A 20415-nucleotide genomic window follows, 5' to 3' on the forward strand; every position below is an offset into this window, starting at 1 on the left:
GGGTCCCGGCCCGAAGAGTCACATGTCCTTGATCCCCAGAGATGCTGCATGGCCCGCTGAGTTATTCCAAGATTTTGTGTCTTTTTTTTACGTGCTGGAGAAACTGAGCGGAGCAGCCAGCATCTGCGGATGGGAAAGGAACACTCGACGTTTCGGGTCAGACTCTGTCTGCCCCACTAAATTCCTCCTGCACTTTGGTCTTTTATTTTGTTTTAGATTAAGAATGTCGATTTTCTTGTAAAATATGTCAATATGTCAATACTGGCGACGAACCTAGATTAAGGGGAATCCATCACAAAAATAATATAGCCTTAAAGTTTATAGACATATTTTCTGAACCAACTAGAGAACGGGGTAGAGTGGGAAAGGGGAAAGTGCGGTGCGTTACTGGAGGTGAATACTCCGTCAAAATAATAAATAACACTACACGGACCACATGTGACCGTGTCTGGTTGCGCTTCTGCCTGCTATTCAGATGCGGTGACATTTTGATGTAATTATTGCGCTAAAAGCCCTCCCCAGTATCTCTCTCCCCCTCCCTTTCTCTGTCCTTTGTTTTTGCCCAAGGCCATTGGCATGGAGAGGATCATTTGCTACCAACTGGGCTGTTTGATGAGGGCCTGACCCAGCGACTCATCCATCAGCGCAGTCTACTTTCTTTTATTTACATCTGTCTTTAGCATTCTAATTACTCTGTTTATTACTATAGCCTAAAGGAACCCGTAAAAACAAGGGACTGGAGATTTCCATAACAATAAAGGTTCTCATATTTGCTACCTTCCAGTGTTTGCTGCTGTAATGACCTATAGGTGTCCTTTCAAGAAATTAGCCATTAGAAGTCAGATTGTGCCGTTAGGTTATTGACTACGCGTGGAATTATATCAAGAAGGGGTACCCAATTTAATTGAAGGCTAACCTCCTTATAACTAACTACTATAACTAACTATCTCGCTTTCCATTGCAGATTGTTTGGCTGCAGTTTCATCTTTAATTAGAGTATTTTATCTCTTGCGGCGTTCACGTTATCTTTGCATCATTTTTGCCGTAAAGACAATAGACAATAGGTGCAGGAATAGGCCATTCGGCCCTTCGAGCCAGCACCATCAATGTGATCATGGCTGATCATTGCCAACCAGTACCCCGTTCCTGCCTTCTCCCCATATCCCTTCTTGAAAGCATCCAGAGAACCTGCCTCCAGAGAATTCCACAAACTCACATCTCTCTGTGAGAAAAAGTGTTTCCTCGTCTCCGTTCTAAATGGCTTACTCCTTATTCTTAAACTGTGGCCCCTGGTTCTGGACTCCCCCAACATCGGGAACATGTTTCCTGCCTCTAGTGTGTCCAAGCCCTTAACAATGTTATATGTTTCAATGAGATACCCTCGCATCCTTCTAAACTCCAGAGTGTGCAAGCTCAGCTGCTCCATTCTCTCAGCATATGACAGTCCCGCCATCCCGGGAATTAACCTTGAGTAAATAAAGTAAACCTACGCTGCACTCCCTCAATAGCAAGAATGCCCTTCCTCAAATTAGGGGACCAAAACTGCACACAATACTCCAGGTTTATAGGAAGGTTTAATATATGAAAGTTTTTTTTTGTGTACGTAACTGTTTATTGAGTTAATAGAAACAGAGAAACATATAAAACAGGTGCAGGAGTAGGTCATTCGGCCCTTCGAGCCAACACCGCCACAAAATCTGATCATGGCTGATCATCCAAATTCAGTACCCCTCCCCTGCTTTCTCCCCATATCCCTTGATTCCGCTATCCCAAAGAGCTGTATCTAACTGAATACATCAAGTACCAAGTGCATTTTATTTAATGTGGTACACAATTTATTCTTCGGACGTTTTTCGTTTAATGAGGCACAATTCAGCTCCAGAAAGGTCCTATCTCTGCGTCTTGTTGGTGGCAAATCTTAATTGCATTAACAAGGAACATCATTACGATTTAACTACCACTGTTTACAGAGAAAACATCTCCCCACCCCCGCTATTCTCATGAGATCAGTGTATGGTTACAAAATATCGTCCGTAGCTTATTTTTGTATTCCTGAAGGTCATGGGAGTAAAGTAAATAAATGAGGGCCAGTTCATTGATATGTTGGATTAACATGGTGGTGGTGGTGAGGGAGTGGGCAATAGAATAAGTACATTTACCAATATTGTTTTATTGTTTTATAACTCTATGCCCACCACCTAACTATTTTTGGTTGCACCACACATCAGATTGTAACTGAGTAAAAATCTCTAAAGTTATGCAGTCTCCAGGAATAGAATCTAATGGTGCGTTGACCGAGTATTTCAGATACTTTCCGCGAGGTGTTTTAGGAATCAATCATACTTAATCAGTTGGTTTAGGGTTTTTTAATGGATATAATATATCTTCAAGACGATTTTTAATTGTGTTGTCATCGACACATGTCTGTATTCATCGTGTCCATTTTGGCTGTTTTGCGGATTCGTGTCTGTGAACATGTATCTGTCTTTATGCCAGTAAATACGAGGATGCATGGTTGTCATGGTGGGATAATGTGTACCTGTCAGTAATTCAGTATGCTGTGTAATGGCATCAGGGTTCAATTTAATGTACGGATTCTTTCCAATTTTTGGTGATAATTTATTGTCCTTTGTGTTGCCATATGAGCAACTGATAGATAATGCAATAATGCCGACGTAATTAAGCGAGCGCAACTTAATCATCAAACGGGAGCAGTTTTGCTGTCCGTCACGCAGCTCTCTGCTGCTCGCTGTTGAGTAATCGCTGAGCAACCAGCAAACATCCAGGGACAATTTCCCAGTTACAGCCAGCAAGAGCCCCGCTGAGGCACATTACCGAAATGGGAGGGACTACTGGAAATAACAAAGGGAGCATGGGAAAGCGGGATCTGTGTCCTCACAAATATTAACACTTGCCAATAGGGCCAAGTAGAAACTGGGCTGTGATTCAGCTAAACCTGGAAGATACCAGATTCCTATTCATACCAAATGGATGCCCGGGTTGTTTATTTTTGATAATTTAATGTGGATAATTCTATTGTGAGCAGTTATTATACTTTCCACAATCTACTTCTTCTTATTCTTGCCTATGACATGCACATTTTAATGCAATTTGGTGCCACCATGTATAAATTACAGCATTGTTTATACATAACCCCCCCCCATCCCCCCCCCCCCCCCCATCCCCCCCCCCCCCCCCCCCCCCCCCCCCCCCCCATCCCCCCCCCCCCCCCCCCCCATGTTTGGGATACAGCAATGTAATGTAAATGAAAGTAGTTATGTTTAGCATTTTGTTGCATATCCTTTGCATGCAATGACTGCTTGAAGTATGTGATTCATGGACATCTCCAGCTGCTGGGTTTCTTCTCTGGTGATGTTCTGCCAGGCCTGTATTGCAGCCATCTTTAGCTTATGCTTGTTTTGGAGGCTAGTCCCCTTCAATTTTCTCTTCAGCATATAAAAGGCATGATCAATTGGGTTCAGATCGGGTGATTGACTTGGCCACTCAGGAATTGACCATTTTTTAACTTTGAAAAACTCCTTTGATGCTTTAGCAGTATGTTTGGGATCATTGTCTTGCTGTAGAATGAACTGCCAGCCAATGTGTTTTGAGGCATTTGTTTGAACTTGAGCATATAGGATGTGTCTATACACTTCCGAATTCATTATGCTACTACCATCAGCAGTTGTATTATCAATGAAGATAAGTGAGACAGTTTCTTCAGCAGCCATACATGCCCAGGCCATAACACCCCCACCACAGTGTTTCACAGATGAGGTGGTATGCTTTGGATCTTGGGCAGTTCCTTCTCTCCTCCATACTTTGCTCTTGCCATCACTCTGCTATAAGTTAATCTTCATTTCATCTGTCCACATGACCTTTTACCAGAACTGTGGTTGCTCTTTTAAGTACTTCTTGGCAAACTGTAACCAGGCCATACTATTTTTGCAGCAAACCATTGGTTTGCATCTTGCAGTGTAGCCTCTGTATTTCTGTTCATGAAGTCTTCTGCAGACAGTGGTCATTGACAAATCCACACCTGATTCCTGAAGAGTGTTTCTGATCTGTCGGACATCCAGCTGTGGAGTTCTTCCTTGGCCTGCTCACCAGTGCTCTCTTTCTTCTCAATGAAGTTCCAAACAGTTGATTTTGGTAAGCCTAAAGTTTGGCTAATGTCTGTAACAGTTTTATTATTGTTTCTCAGTCTCATAATGGCTTCTTTGACTTTCATTGGCATAACTTTGGTCCTCATATTGATAAACAGCAATAAAAGTTTCCAAAGGTGATGGAAAGACTGGAGGAAAGACTAGGTGCTGAGAACTCTCTTATACCTGCATTAAGGAGGCAATTATTACGCACCTTAGCAGTTACAAACACCTGTGAAGCCATGTGTCCCAAACATTATGGTGCCCTGAAATGGGGGGACAATGTATAAACACAGCTGTAATTTCTACATGGTGAAACCAAAATGTATAAAAATGGCCTTTAATAAAATCTGATAATGTGCACTTTACCCACATGTGATTTTTTTTTCTATTACAAATCTCAAATTGTGGAGTACAGAGGCAAATAAATAAACGATAGGTCTATAATGGTTTACACAGTGCCGTTATGGAGGGCACTGTATAAACCACCAAATTGACTAGTTTCCGTTTTCAGTATTCCATTCTTTAAAGTTCTAGATTAATAGAAATCAAAGCGAACATGTAATAACAACAGCAAATTATTTGAACATATAGAATTCATTCAGCTTGGATGCGGAAGGTGAGCTTTTTGTACAAAGAAACAAAATGTAGACGAAAGAAAAGAACGTACTAATGTCGTTTAAAAAGCACTTTTTGAATTTGGCAGCAATTTTCCACAATTAGTTCTGTCCCTGCCTGTGAACTGTATATGGAATGGAGATTCAAGAAAAGACAGTGCACCGAATAAATTGTCCAAACTCTCATCTAAATGACATCAATAATGGGGCCCACACTTTAATGAGCTCTCAAGTTTAAAGACTTGAAGGATATTAACAAGCGCCTTGACAAATGGTGCTTAGAACCACATTAAAGACAGTGCTAATGGAGCGCATAATGACGGCTAATTTTCGATCAGATATAAATTAGAGCCCCAACAGTTATTTGCCTAAAGGACTTTATGTAAATGATTCCGTTCTGTATAAACTGAAGAGCGAATAAAGCGCTGACATACTGGCACTCCTTTTGGGAATGATTAATAGATCTGCGGCAGAATGTGGCTGACAAGGAACTACACAATATACACTCTATACAGAAAATACGTCCATGCACAAATCAAATCCTAATTCAAATCATGTTGATCCCTTGCTCTTTTTAAAGACAATCCCAAGTAGCCCTGTCTTAAGCGTTGAAAATACATGTTGTGGGACATTAGAGTATGGCGGTGTTTGCTTATTGCTTGCTATTAGACTGTATGTCTTTATATGTGCAATTAGGAATCGCTGTATGTTTCAGGGATAAATGACTCCTTCCTGCGGTACATCTTGATCTGGAACAATATTAACGTGTTAGATGTTTTTAATTCTGTAGAAAAGTCCGGGATGGAAGGATAAAGGTTAGAGGATTTAATAACTGGGGTATAAGAAATGGCGGTTCCACGTTTTATAAAAATATTTATCTTACCGCATTATGCAATGATTAAATATTTCGCCCAACGTAGTGCAAGGGACAGATGAATTAGTCGCGGATATTTCATCACTTCAAATATAAATGCGTTGGATATCAGGCATTACTTCCGCAGTTGGATTGATTTTTGTGTCAGACTATTGTAACGGATTTCCATTGATGCATCAGGACATTTCAGGAAATGTGCACTGTTCAGTCATTCTGACGTATGGATGAAGTAGTGCATTGTTACTAGCGATGTTCGAGTTGGTTTTGATCTATTTTTCGGCACAATTTATAAAGCACAATTTTACAGGTAAGCATCTTCCAATTGGAATCTAACATTCCATCTGGGTTGAGTGGCGCCGTCCTTTTGAAATTAAAAATCTACTTAACATTGGGTTCGCCTATTTGAAATGCAGACTCCAGCTGCACTGGGTCATCATCAGAGATGACGAGAATCTAAATCGCGACGGACTTGTTGATCATAGAGTGTTTATAAAGCTAAATATTGAATGTGACTTTGATGAGATCATCGAAGGAATTTGAAACAACAGCGTTGCTTATTTTACTAAAAACAAATTGCTGGAGAAACTCAGCAGGACAGACAGCATCCATGGAGGCTAAAGCGGGTCGGGACCCTACTTCAGATTGGTGGATAGCGAGGGGGATGGGGGGAGGGGGCGGGTATACGGTAGGGCAAGAACTGCCAATTGATGGGTGGACTCGGGGGTGATGGTTGACGATGGGGCAAGAGCTGGCAATTGGTAGGTGGTCCCACAGTTAAGGAGGGGCGGGTTGGCAGATGAGTCAGGCGGGAAAGAGAAAAATGTAGATAACAACCGAAGCTGGAGATGACACAGAGAAGAAACAAGGGTACAAATAATGAACCCCGATCAGAAAAGAAGCGGGAAGCGGAATGTAGAACCAGAGGGCGAGATGGTGGGAAGAAGGGAACGGGTGAAGTGGGGAATGGAGAAAAAAAACAGGTGAGAAATAGGGAAGAGTTGATGATGAGCGGGTGGAGGAAGAGGAAAGAACTGGGCGATGGGAGCCGTCAAAGTGGAAAGTAAAGTGTACACGATGGGGGGTGTGGGTGGGAAGCTGAGAAGATAAAAAGGGAAGGGGGAGGCATCTGAAATTGGAGAAATCAATGTTGTTGCCACTGGGATGTGGGCTACCCACGCGGAATATGAGGCGCTGTTCTAGTTTGCGTGTGGTCCTCGCTGCTTCCTCTACAGCTCATCGGCACTTGTTCCCAATTAATTTCCCAATTTAAATTGGACCAGGCAACAATGGTGGAGTATTGCGCTTAAAACGCAATTGCAAACTTGTCTTTATCCCTCATTTTAACACGTAAATATTTATTGTAGTCAGTGGAATGCAAATGTGAGTGTTTAATCGAGGAATCTGTGATAAACATCAAATACTGAATCAGAAAACATCTCAGAGTGCAGCCATCAATACCATTGCAGTTTAAGGATAGCAGCTCAGGTTAAGCGCCCCCCCCCCCCCCCCCCCTCCCCCTTCCCCCCGCCCACCACACACACACACAACACAACACATGCACACACACAATAAAATAACACAATTAAACTATTTGGTTAAACATAATTTGAGTTTTATTTCACATTTTTCAATTCGACTGTGCTGATCTTACTGAAGATGTTATTTAACTACAAAATTCAATTCTTTATATACATTAGTACACAGAATCGTTAAAGATCGAATCGCTAAGGCAGTTTTTATGTGTTGAACTTCCAGATGACTTTAAATATATACTTAGAAATGTTTATGTGTTGACAGGCATTAAACCCACCTCTTTATTTGTTCACTTCTCCATAATGTCCATAATGGTGGTGCGGTTAGATTAACTGACGTGAATCGCGTTGCAAAAAAAAAAGGGGGGGGGGGTGCGTTATTGTCTCATAAGTTGAATATCATAAGACAACGTGGAAGATCTTGTAAAAAGGACACATGGACGCAGTGTGGAAAATGCACAGGGGAGAAGCCAGGAAAGGCATAAAGGTGCACTGCAGATGCACGTCCGGCTCAGCAAAGGAAGTGACAGTAATGAAAGAATGAATAGATAGACAGGCAGTCTGATAAATAGGTAGACTCACACAGACAGATGAGGATGTACTGGACAATCTTTGGGGAAAATATGGGAATGGGTTTATCAAAACAATATTATACATAACAGTTGACAAACTAAAGCAATCACGCGACGGGTCTTTTTTTTTTAAATTATGTGGTTATTTATATTAGGCTACAATTTGGAAATAAATGTTTCGGGAAATCCCCCAGAAACTAAAATATAGTACTGAAACACGCAGTTCTTCGAAAACAGTGAACACTGATATAAGATTAACGTGAGTGAGGCTGTGTACTTGCTGTGTGTCGTCTCCATATTAACTGGAACAACAAATGCGCTTGTTTTCTTATAAAATGGTAAAAAATAATAACGTTGAACAAGGAACACGTTTACAACTCCAATTATTTATTACAAATGTATTCTAATTATCGGAATCGTGAACTAACAATCGCATACTCGACTAAACAAAACAAATACTACATGGAATCAGGGAATTTTGAATTAGGATGGGCGTAATATTCCTGGAAATTATGATTTAGATGTTTGTTATTATGCCTCTTGCAACATCGTTGTCATAATTTAATCGTGTTAAGGCTTATTGGGCCACCGTGTTTCAATTGCGCGACCGAGAAGGGGTTCAGTGCGCTATGTTATAGATTTTTGCATTAAATAGTTATTCAAAACGTACAACCTGTCAGTTTAAATATCCACTGGTTGGGCTGCAATATTAGTTGTCTTCCCATTCATTCGTATTCACTACTAATAGATAAGTATAATCTTGAAGGACGATTCCTGTTTATTCCCAGAACGTTACACCCATTATTTCATTCGCATATGGAAAACGTGGGGGGCACAACAGCATTAAATACAGCCGCGTTGCTTCCACACCAATCCTTTTGTATTAAATAGTACAGAATATTTTCATCTACTCACCCCAAAACCATTGTTAAAAATACAATGACACAATGGACGTTTCATTCTCCTTCACTGGTATCCCGTGCCCGTTGCTTTCTGGATGAAAAAAACACACCACACATTCTTATACCACTACAACCGATTAATATTGCATTAACCGTATTTTTTTTTAAACTTACAAAAGCACGATATAATGCCACCTCTATACCAAATCCATTTATTATTAACGAAAAGGTAATTGGAGACCTAATGTGTGATGGTTTAGAGCTGCTGAAGGACAAACACTCCGAAATGGGCTCTCGGTTTTATTTGCCAAGATAACGTATTTGAGAGGCCTGGGAAATTTCAACTTTTATTCCATAGTTCTTTTAATTCAAGATTAAAAGCAATCACGTCTTTGAAGGCAGACGGTTATTGTAAATATACAGTTAAAATATTCTCGCTCTCCCAAGGCAGGGTTCCACCGATCCCAGACTTCATTAAAATTTCATCAGTACCAAAGAATATCGTCACATTTATTTATTTATTATTTTTTTTTTTTTAAACCCTTCGTTCTTGAAGAAGCAATGCCTTCCCTAATTAAGGATAGGCGAGATCACAGAAATTGTCACAAGGAATAGACGTTATATTTTCTTGCGTGAATAGTATAAATCAAGAAAAGCATATTATATGTGATATTGGAAACACCGGGAATTCAGCATACAACGTAATAACATGATGTTACACGCTCTTAATTTAACGTCTTCAGAATGTCATTTAGTATAAAGAAGTGTACTGTTGAAATGGAAATTTGCAATTGTGATCTTGATATTTCATTCAAATTATAAATAAACGCAGACATATGTTGATAAAAAATATCTAATCAAGCGTTAGAAATGAGAACATGAAGGAAACTGAATGCAATCCCAGTTCGCAGTACTCTCATTCAGATTCCTCCTCCCCTCTTAAATTAACGGAGAAGTTTCTCACTCGGGAGCTGACATGTGACTAGATTGAGGATGTCAAGCAGAGACGCGCACTATGCAAAGTTAATTTTAATTCCCGGTGAGGATTTCAAATTCCAGCTCTCTGTGACCCAGAGTAATTAGCTCAGATAACTAATGATTACTTACTTATTCGTTGTAATTATCTGGATTTCGCTTTTCGCTGTGTAATTTATTAATTCCCGTAATGGCCTTTTAGTGAATGACTCATTTAGAGGGCGAGGTAAAATTTAGATTCTTCTCCTGCTGCCTGTTCAGTGGTTAATTTGACATAAACGACATCTCCACCTCCAACCCCCATCCTCATGGTGGTAGTTGTATTTATCTGATTAATTTGTAATATTTTATTGGCATTTCGATCGTTATTGCTGCATTCAGGCGGGTAATTTCAGACGCCTTAGATCAATCATTATTAAGAATTATTTCTAAGTTTTAAGTATTTACAAACTCAATCAGTGTTAACAAGCCTGTCTTTTAAATGGAGGTCCTACTTACTCCTCCCCTTCCCCAACAAAAACAGGCACGAGAATATAATGTCGAATATGAAAAATGAAAATAGCCAATGGGAAACAAAAATAGTGACAGTACCATCTAAAAATAGTTGCTGACGCAACTAAGTTTCCAATTGCAACTCTTTTATCAGATTTCAGAAGTCGCACAACCACATAATTGTAGTAATTTTGAGTTTATTGCACCTAGCCTCACAAGGTCGAGTATGAAATGAGCACGTTAAATTCAATGTTAGGAAGTCAACTACAACTACACTTGGATCACCCAAAGAAGACGTTTTCAATCATTTCTATCTTCTATCATAAGGTTAAAAAAAATGATGGGTAAGTGTCATGGCTCTTCCAAGTGTTCTAAAGATAGTCACCTATTCAGTGTATTGATGCGTTCTTTAGACAGCTGTATTCAGAATTATTAGCAGTAGGTATTAATCATTGTTGCACAAGTGTTTTCCTTGTGGTAGATTGATTAGTCCATGATAATTGAAGATATGTAACTCTCTATAATGAATATTAGAAGGATAACGGGACATGCATAGTTTCTGCTTGTGTTCTTTAAGCAGGAACTTTGCCGCGTTTATACAATGTATTTTCCTCTAATGTAATTACCAAGATACGGAGCCACTGTGCTGCCAACAGCTGTCACTTGTTTGGCCTGTATGGATTGTGAGTATGATTCATTATATTTAGCTGATAATCATTCGTGGGCTTCAGTCAAACAGGAAAAGTAGTAGTTTTACAACTTTAAATGAAATAATGGAAAAGTCCTTTCCAGAATGGCTAATGGGTAGTTTTGTGTCGTGTCTTTTATCAGCAGACAGGGCATATGAGAATATTTAACAAAGTCACATCCGAAACAGCTTTGTAACGCAAACAAAAAGGAGCCTAGGCGAAATATGAGATGCTGTTCCTCCAATTTGCGTTTGGCCTCGCTCTGACATTGGAGGAGGCCTAGGACAGAAAAGCTGAAGAACGGTCTCAACCCGAAACGTCACCCGTTCCTTCTCTCCAAAGATGCTGCCTGTCCCGCTGAGTTACTATAGCGTTTTGTGTCTATCTTCAGGATGAATACATATACTCCCCCCCGCCACCCCCCCCCCCCTTCTGTGCTTGTATATTCGAGAAGCGTGCTACAGTGTTGAATTTAAAGACTATTCTTCATTTCGTTAAATCAAATTATGCACATTTTTAAAGGACGTTATATGTCGACTTTATAAAATGTGATCACCATTTGTTCATTTTTACAACATTTCTCCCATCAGTCAACACTATCGAGTGAGTACAACTCCTAACAAGAGGAACGTGACCCGAAATGCATAGCATTGCTCCTTATTTATGTTATCGAAATTAAATACAACATTATCGAGAGATTGTGAAATAATATATGACTGTTTATACTTGTGTATCACCAGATCCGTTAAAGACTCGATGATCAAGATCAAGTAATAGGGGTCACTGAGCAATAAAACTTTGGCTGACATGTAAATACTCTGATTGGAGAAACTGATAAAGCAATCTGGTAAATATGCACGGCTTCCCGTGTTAAGGGTCTGGTGATGTTTGCTTAACAAAAAGGAAGGGATATGCGACAGCATCATCTATTGGCATGAGGAACATCCATTCTAAGAATCTTCTAAGGCACATTCCAATTGAAATAATATTGACATTGGGGACCGCCTCCCTGCACTCGTTCACTATCCGTTAAGCCTCTGGTCAATTCTGCTGTCGCTCAAAGAACTACTTTTACGCTCCATCCAACATATATATGTTTAAACCTATCACTTGCAGAAAGCTGCTAAGTCTTTAATAATGGGGACTCATTTGTGTCTCCTAATTCTATGAAGATAATAGATTTACAGGTACCAACAGTCTTGCTGTGGGGAATTCAGTGCTTTGGTGTAGTTCAATGTTTAATTAGTCTACAGGGGAATAAAGGGTAAATAAAGTAATTCCGAACTGAACGCACCAATCCAATTATCATTCGGTATTATTTGAAAGCATCCAACATGAGGACTGATATTATTAATAGAACCTCTATTCCCATAAACAGCTACGATGAATTGCCAACAATGAAAAAAAAAAGCCTTATTTCTGCAAAATTTAATCTACACATCGGATAAGTGTAAATGGAGCACAGTATTCAAAAATATGATCTCACAGTTTGCCCACTGAAAATTTTACGGGTTGTTTGATTTGGGAGAATTACGTTGCTTTTTTTTAGTTAAGACAAACTCAAAGCGTTTGGAAGCCGACTCTCGGTGGCATTGGTTCCCTAGTCTCCGGATACGGCTCTGACAAATTGCCACATTTAAATGATTCAAATTGCATAAAAATCCATACACTAGTTTTATTTTTGTTTGTTTTCACTAGTTTTATTATACGATCGCGGTACAATAGATGGACCTCAAAACAGGTTATATGTATACCCTGGTACAGACTCCTGGCTGACAGTGTGAGAGCGCCGAGCTTTGACATCTGGCAGCCTTGAGCTCCTGGGACAAATCCTAGTCTCCACAGACTCTCTGATTGGAGTCTAATAGAATATTTGCAATCTCTCCGAGGTACCTTTTACCCGTTACTGGCAATACAGGCATTAAGTGCTAAAGCATTAGCAACAGAATCATGTTTCCTTCACCACGCCGCAAAACAGCACTATAAGACGCGTTCATTCGATATTTGTAAAATAGTAGGAACCGTTGTTTTTAGTCCAACCAATAGTTTCAGTTCGATCTTTTAACCGTTTTTTTACAGGTTATAAAAATATGTTTATGTTCAGATTAAAACCGCATTATAGCGAATGAAACCACATATAGGATTTATTGTAAACCTTTAGCGTTGGGTCATTTAATAATAAAGATCAACAATGAAGTCAATAGATTACCTTTTATTTTAAAGATGTGCATAATCTTACATGATAAAGTAAAGTAAAAAGTACAATGATTTTGTTTGAGTTTATGAAAGCTGTATTTTTTAGGTTAGGAGCCGATGGGTTTCAATTCAAAAACACGATGTTTACATGCTAAGAAGTAAAAACCCATCCTGATTAAAAAAAAACTACCTACAATAAAAGAGATAGTTAAACAAATACCCAAGAACACGACTGCAATGAAAACATACAACATATAAGTCATATTCTACTAAAAGGTTTCAACTTCGAAAGAATGTTAAAGGGATTTGCAGAATGAAATGAATCATTTTAATAACCAGAATGTCAATAAATTAACATTAAATCACACCAATAAATAAACTGGTAAATCGCTCTAGAACAAACAAACAAAGGAACAGAATGTTTAAGGGACCAAATACCATACAGAAACCGTGCGCTTGTCACGTAAAAATGTTTATGCTATAACTGCAACACGTCAAAATCTGTAAGAATATATCTATATGTGCATCGTCCACTGAATGATATTTACAATATACAGGTACAGTCCCATGTACCTTTCTTTTAATATTTTAAAAAGATAGGCCAGTACCAAACAACAAGGTATTACAGTGCATCAAACGTTAATTTTCATTGAATTGTGCAGCTTTCTTTCAACATTGATAAATGCACCTCTACAATCTTTCACCCCCACTAGAGCAACAAAGCATTTGAGTAAAAATAAACTTCATTCAAAATCAAAACAGACCCAAGACAGTTGCAACTAAGTTGCATTTTTAATAGTCGGTCGACATAGATTAGCTTTCAAAGATTAAAATCTTTACAGCCGCTGTATTAACTCATTTTGTGCGCTGTGACAGAATTTATGCCAGACCAACATTTAATGAAATCATATTTTGATATTCATACACATATATACCGAGTGAATCGTATGCAATTGTTTTTTTATATAGAAAACGCTATCCACGGTCTGCTCAAACATATTTTCTTTAAAAAATCGCCGCTTATTTTTCCCGACCACTTTCTTTCTTATATTCTATCAACCAACATACTGTATTAAATATTAAATAATTTAATAATCCTTTTATTTGCCCTGCTGTTATCACAACTTGAATTAAACAGGCGGAATTAATTCGAGTGAACACGAAATTAACTTTGTAGACGGTGTGAATGAATAATTCAAGCTCAGGCTGTTTTGGCAGTAATCTAATAATAGCCTTCAGACAGAGGGAGAGGCTTCGAGCTTGTTCTTAGCAGCTATTTCCGTCCATGCTGGGAGGGGAGGGGAGGCGGGGGCGGTGAATGGGGTTTCAAAGCGAAATTTGGAAGAAAAATCGGGCCATCACCCACAGGTTTCTAATGAAACGGTAGCCGTAAGCGGGAGGTTGCTGATTGCTTAACAGAGTTATGACTTCCAAATAAAGCGGAGACAAAATTGTGGGCTCCTGCGATGACAGAAGAGCTCGTTGGGCAGAGTATTGGGGGCCATACCTCAAGCGATCAATAGCTGGAGATTACACGGGACGGTCCATCAAATGGTCAGCTACAAGTGCTGCACTTACCGGAGCTGAACCTCCTGCATGTGTCTGTGCGGGGCGCAGAGGGGGAATAGTTGTGCAAGAGGTGATGTTTGGACGAGGAAACAAAAACGAATGCAACCCAAAACATAATCCTCAGATCAACTACACAGCAATTCGCGATACACTGTAATTTCAAACCAGCGGGTCCTTGTGTAAACGATTTATAAACAATTATGTCATTTGTTGATTTGTAAACTGCAACTGTCGGCTCGCACCAAGTGACAGTCGGGGTTTTGATGTGTCCTCTTTCGGTGGCAGTGGGTGGCATTAGACAAAACAAAACAAAACCTGTCTTACTTGTTGGCGGCCCCACGGCAAGGTCCTGACAGACTCAGGCAGTGCGGTTGACCGAGGACTGGCGAGAGGAGTTGCAGTCCGCCTTTCTCGTTCTCTCCTGCCCCGGGGAGGAGATGGCACTAATGGCCCGCGGAGTATTTCATCCGTTTCTGTTTCTGTCTCTGGTTGCAAAACCAGACCCGGACCACGTTCTTCTTCAGGTCGAGTTTCTCGGCGATGGCGGCGATTTTCTCGGACGACGGCCTGGGCTGGATGGCGAAGTAGGCTTCGAGGGAGCGCTTCTCGGGCGCGGCGATGGACGTGCGCTTCCGCTTCTTGTCGGCGCCGTTGAAGAGCTCGGGCTTGTTGAGTTTGTCGCGGTGAGACTTCTCGGCCTCCTCCAGCCACGCCTGCAGGATGGGCTTCAGCGCGATCATGTTGTTGTGAGACAGCGTCAGCGACTCGAAGCGGCAGATGGTGCTCTGGCTGAGCGAGCCCACGCCCGGGATCTTCAAGTTGGCGAGCGCCGAGCCCACGTCGGCCTGGGTCACGCCGAGCTTGATCCGCCGCTGCTTGAAGCGCTCGGCGAACGCCTCCAGGTCGCGGGGGTCGGCGTCCACCTCGCCCATGCAGCCCAGGGCGCCGTGCGACGCGGCCAGCCCGTGGCCCGCCATGCTCATGGCCTGGTGCATGTGGGCCAGGCCGCTCAGGTGAGGCGGTGCCGCCGGCGGGGACACCACGCTGCCGTCGGGGGCCGACATGCCGCCCAGCCCCAGGCCCGGGGCCAGGTGCTCCAGCAGCTCGCCCTCCAGGCTCGGGTGAGGCGGCGGCTGCTGCTGCTGCTGCTGCTGCTGCTGGTGGTGGTGGTGGTGCTGCTGCTGCTGCTGCTGTTGGTGGTGGTGATGGTGGTGGTGGTGCTGGTGCGAGCCCAGCGCGGAAGGGTGAGAGATGGGGCCGGAGGAAGAGCTGGAGGTGCACGGGATGCTGTTCATGGTGTGGTAGGTGGCGTCCGGCTTGTACGGGTGGCTCTTGGTGCTCTGCGGTACAATGTCCACAGCCGCCAGAGCTTCGGCGCGGGCCACCAAACTTTCATCCAGCCCGCCGAATATATTGCTCTGCAATTGCAAATAGAATGCACACATTCCTGTCAGCAGGGAATTCGCTCGACTCCAGGATTAAAACATTTCCAGAATGTTAAAAAAAAACTTTAAACACACACACACACACACACACATACACCACCCAGGTCATAAAAATTAATATGAACGGCAAGCCAGCCTGAATACATAAGTTGAAAGTATCCGAGGTGTTGGGTGATTTGCTGTACAGACATGAAAAAAACATCAAGCAAAGGGAAAAAAAAGAGGGGGCTGTCAAAATGTGCCTCTAAGCGGTGATTATGCATATACGTACCGATGGGGTTGGGAGACATGCTCGGCACATCGCCTCTGAGCTGCTGCTGCCGGATTGAGTGGACGATGAGTTGGAAGCAGAGGACGTGTGCAGGCTCGAGTACTTGTGCTCGGGCAGGTTGGACGAGTGCGGCGGCGGCGGCGGCATGCCGAACGCCTGCTTCCCGTTCATCGACATCATCATCATCATCTTGCAGCGGTGGCGCTCTGCCGGCGGGCGCCCGGTGCCGGTGCGAAGCGTTGGAGGGAGCCCGGTGCTGGCGGGAGCCAGGGACCAGTGGCGAGAGCTGGTGATCTCCTAGTGCGAGGCGCTGGCGGGAGCCAGGGACCGGTGCTGGTGCTGGTGCTGGCGCGGGGCGCGGGCGGGGGGCTGGGCTGCACGGGGCTCGCGCCGCGGCGGCGCCCGGGCCGGTGTTTGGAATGTTGCCCGGTTTGGAATGTTGCCCGGGAATGTCGCCGCTGCTGCACACCTTGCCCGAGCAGGTAGCTCGTGGAAAGACATGAAGGGAACTTTCGGGGGGTGTCAAGGGTGTGTGTGTGTGTCTCTCTCTGCCTGTCTGTCGGAGTGTGTGTGCGTGTCTGTGTGTTTGTGTACTGTATGTGTGCTGATCCTGAGAGCCTATTGGTCGCGGGCTGGCTCGGCTGCTCGTGGCACAGGCGGAAAGCTGCTCGCGCTGCAGTCTATCGCGTTCCACCTGGTGGGAAAAGATGGGGGGGGGGGACTCAGGTTCCACTTCGGATGATTTTTGTATCCATTAGCATGCGAAGTGCAAGTGGGATAGCACGCATGCGGGATGTCCTCCCTCCTCCTTCCTTTCAAATTATCCACGCGCGCTTTATGGTTATAACAGTCCCGATATAAAACTGTACGATTACCCCTTATCACTTGTACAGCCACCCCACCTCCGGGAGGATTATGCATCTGTAGATACCGTCACCACATTATCACTTAATAGGCTGTTATCATAAGGAACATTGGTCGCACACTTTAGACTTTATTTTTGGCAAACAGCATAATATTGTTCTGCTTTTATATGCCGCTGGTCGGAAAACTGTTTCAATAATGCTCATTTTTCAATTGATGGCAGCAAGGGAAATTGTCGGTGAATTTCAAATAAGGAAATTGTTTTACACATTTATTAAAATGTGTGTAATATTTAGATTTTTCAACTCCACTCCTAGTCCTGTAGTGATTGTGTACCTGATATTGCATCTTGTTGCCGTTTTGCTTATTAAATCGCTGACTGTTTTCATTATATTTTATAGCATTTCTCTTTGCAGTTTCCGGAAGAAATCAAGAAATTATATTACACTACTTGCTCCACCATTCTTCTCATAGCTCGGCGGAAGAAAATAAATCAAACTTAAAAGCCTGACTCTCATTTAATTATCGCGCGAATAGGGCTTTCATTGCGCCCGAAAAGAAGTCAAGCAGCATCTCTAAGCAAATTATGACCAGGCCAGAAAGGAATTATTAGATTGAAATTTCATTTAAACTCGAGAGGCACGGGACTTCAATATGTAATCTGCTGTGCCTCATCTGATTTGTATGCGTAATTCTCGTTGACAAATTTATTAGTTTTCATAATAGTGAAAAAATTGAGAAGCAGAGGGCTAATATCTTGTATCATTAAATTGTACATGTGTCACTCGTGAAGGCTAGTCTACGCGGTCTAATATTTATGGCAATTTGAAGTGGGTATCCCTTCACCAGATTTAGTACCTGGTAGAGAACCATATAATGTAACATGCAGCCGCAGCAGAAGATTATTAATACGAACTGAATAGTCATGTTGCTACATCATCAGAGATATAATTAGACCCCGAAATTACGTTCTAATTAACAAGGATTGTTCAATTTGTTTAACCTATTATACAATTTCAACAGAACTGATTTATTCTTCTCTGGGATTGATCGCACTCATTTCAGTATGCAATGCATAAGTTCTTAGAAACAGATGTTGCATTTGTGTTGTTACCGACCACTCTGGAGTCCATAACACACTGCTGATATCCTTGCAGAACAGAATATCTCACTGCGTTGAGTTAGACAGCTCAAAATATGCCTTTGGCACCACTTCTGTATTTCTAGTTAAATTCTTATGGATTAATACTAAACAGACCATTTTATTTTATGTTCTGCCAGGCGGATATACATTAATTCCGTTAATTATTTTCATACATGAGTGGATTAAGCGAGGGATTCTAACTCACTGTACCTAAATAAAGGTGGCTCTAGGTTGAAGAAGGTCCCCAACCCGCAACAGTGCCCTCCATAATGTTTGGGACAAAGACCCATCATTTATTTATTTGCCTCTGTACTCCACAATGTGAGATTTATAATAGAAAAAAAATCATGTGGTTAAAGTGCACATTGCCAGATTTTAATAAAGGCCATTTTTATACATTTTGGTTTCACCATTGTGAAATTACAGCAGTGTTTATACATAATCCCCCCATTCAGGGCACAATAATGTTTGGGACACAGCAATGTCATGTAAATTAAAGTAGTCACGTTTAGTATTTTGTTGCATATCCTTTGCATGCAATGACTGATTGAAGTCTATGATTCATGGACATCACCAGTTGCTGGGTGTCTTCTCTGGTGGTGCTCTGCCAGGCCTGTATTGCAGCCATCTTTAGCTTATGCTTGTTTTGGGGGGCTAGTCCCCTTCACTTCAGCATATAAAAAGCATGCTCAACTGGGTTCGATCTGGTGATTAACTTGGCCACTCAAGAATTGACCATTTTCTAGCCTTGAAAAACGTTGTTGCTTGAGCAGCATGTTTGGGATCATTGTCTTGCTGTAGCATGATCTGCCGGCCAATGCTTTGAGGCATTTGTTTGAACTTGGGCAGATAGGATGTGTCCATACACTTCAGAATTCATTATGCTACTACCATCAACAGTTGTATCTTCAATGAAGATAAGTGAGCCAGTACCTTCAGCAGCCATACATGCCCAGGCCATAGCACCCCCACCACAGTGTTTCAGAGATGATGTGCTATGCTTTGGATCCTGGGCAGTTCCTTCTCTCCTCCATACTTTGCTCTTGCCACCACTCTGATATAAGTTACCTTTTTTTCCAGAACTGTGGATGCTCTTCTAAGTACTTCTTGGCAAACTGTAACCTGGTCATCCTATTTTTGCGGCTAACCAGTGGTTTGCATCTTGCAGTGTAGCCTCTGTATTTCTGTTCATGAAGTTTTCTGCAAACAGTGGTCATTGGCAAATCAACACCTAACTCCCGAAGATTGTTTCTCGTCTGTCGTACAGGGTTTTGGGGATTTTTGTCTAATATAGAGAGAGTTCTTCTGTCATCAGTTGTAGAGTTCTTCCTTGGCCTGCCAGTCCATTTGCGATTAGTAAGCTCACCAGTGCTCCCTTTTGCTCTTAATGATGTTCCCAAGAGTTGCATTTGGTAAGCCTAAGGTTTGGCTGATGTCTCTAACAGTTTTATTCTTGTTTCTCAGTCTCATACTGGCTTATTTGACTTTCATTTGCACAACTTTGGTCCTCATGTTGATAAACAGCAATAAAAGTTTCCAAAGATGACGGGAAAGACTGGAGGAAAGACTAGGTGCTGAGAGCTCTCTTATATCTGCATGAGGGAGGCAATGAAACACATCTGAGCAATTACAAACAGTTGTGAAGCCATGTGTCCCAAATGTTATGGTGCCCTGAAATGAGGGGACTATGTATAAACACAGCTGTAATTTCTACATGATGAAACCAAAATGTACAAAAATGGCCTTTAATAAAATCTGACAATGTGCACTTTAACCACGTATGATTTTTTCTATTACAAATCTCAAATTGTGGAGTACAGAGACAAATAAATAATTGATGGGTCTTTGTCCCAAACATTATGGAGGGCGCTGTATTCCTTCTCCAGGGATGGTACCTGTCCCGCTGACCTACTCCAGAATGTTGTGTCCATCTTTGGCTCTGGGTTATTTGTTAGTTGATAAGTGTCATTCGTACTTCAGTGCAAAACTCTCATCAGTGAATCAGCGTTCAAACTTCACCCAAGAAACTTGAAAACAAACATCACGGTTGACCTTCCAGTGTCTACTTCTTCTTCTTCTTGCGTGTGGCGTGCACAGCCTAAAGTTGTAGGACAACTTGTTCTATTTT

The 20415-nt window shown here is 41.9% G+C and overlaps 1 protein-coding gene across 1 annotated transcript; it reads right to left on the bottom strand.

Annotated features, from left to right (window-relative positions):
- Positions 1-12995: 12995 nt before the first annotated feature.
- On the bottom strand, positions 12996-16581 carry pou4f2 (POU class 4 homeobox 2). The gene is made up of 2 exons (XM_033017873.1): positions 16280-16581; positions 12996-15981 (listed from the first exon to the last, which is right to left on the bottom strand). Exons 1-2 carry the CDS (start codon positions 16466-16468, stop codon positions 15007-15009), a joined length of 1164 nt encoding a protein of 387 aa, XP_032873764.1. The 5' UTR covers positions 16469-16581; the 3' UTR covers positions 12996-15006.
- Positions 16582-20415: the final 3834 nt, after the last annotated feature.

The sequence above is a fragment of the Amblyraja radiata genome, chromosome 1, assembly GCF_010909765.2.
Source record: "Amblyraja radiata isolate CabotCenter1 chromosome 1, sAmbRad1.1.pri, whole genome shotgun sequence".
In the NCBI taxonomy this organism is placed as follows: Eukaryota; Metazoa; Chordata; class Chondrichthyes; order Rajiformes; family Rajidae; genus Amblyraja; species Amblyraja radiata.

Excerpts from the sequence above, each read along its gene's own strand:
- pou4f2 (XM_033017873.1), bottom strand. The coding sequence starts at position 16,468 with ATGATGATGATGATGTCGATGAACGGGAAGCAGGCGTTCGGCATGCCG. Across the intron at positions 15,982-16,279 it reads CATGTCTCCCAACCCCATCG|AGCAATATATTCGGCGGGCT; the intron begins GTACGTATATGC and ends TTGCAATTGCAG.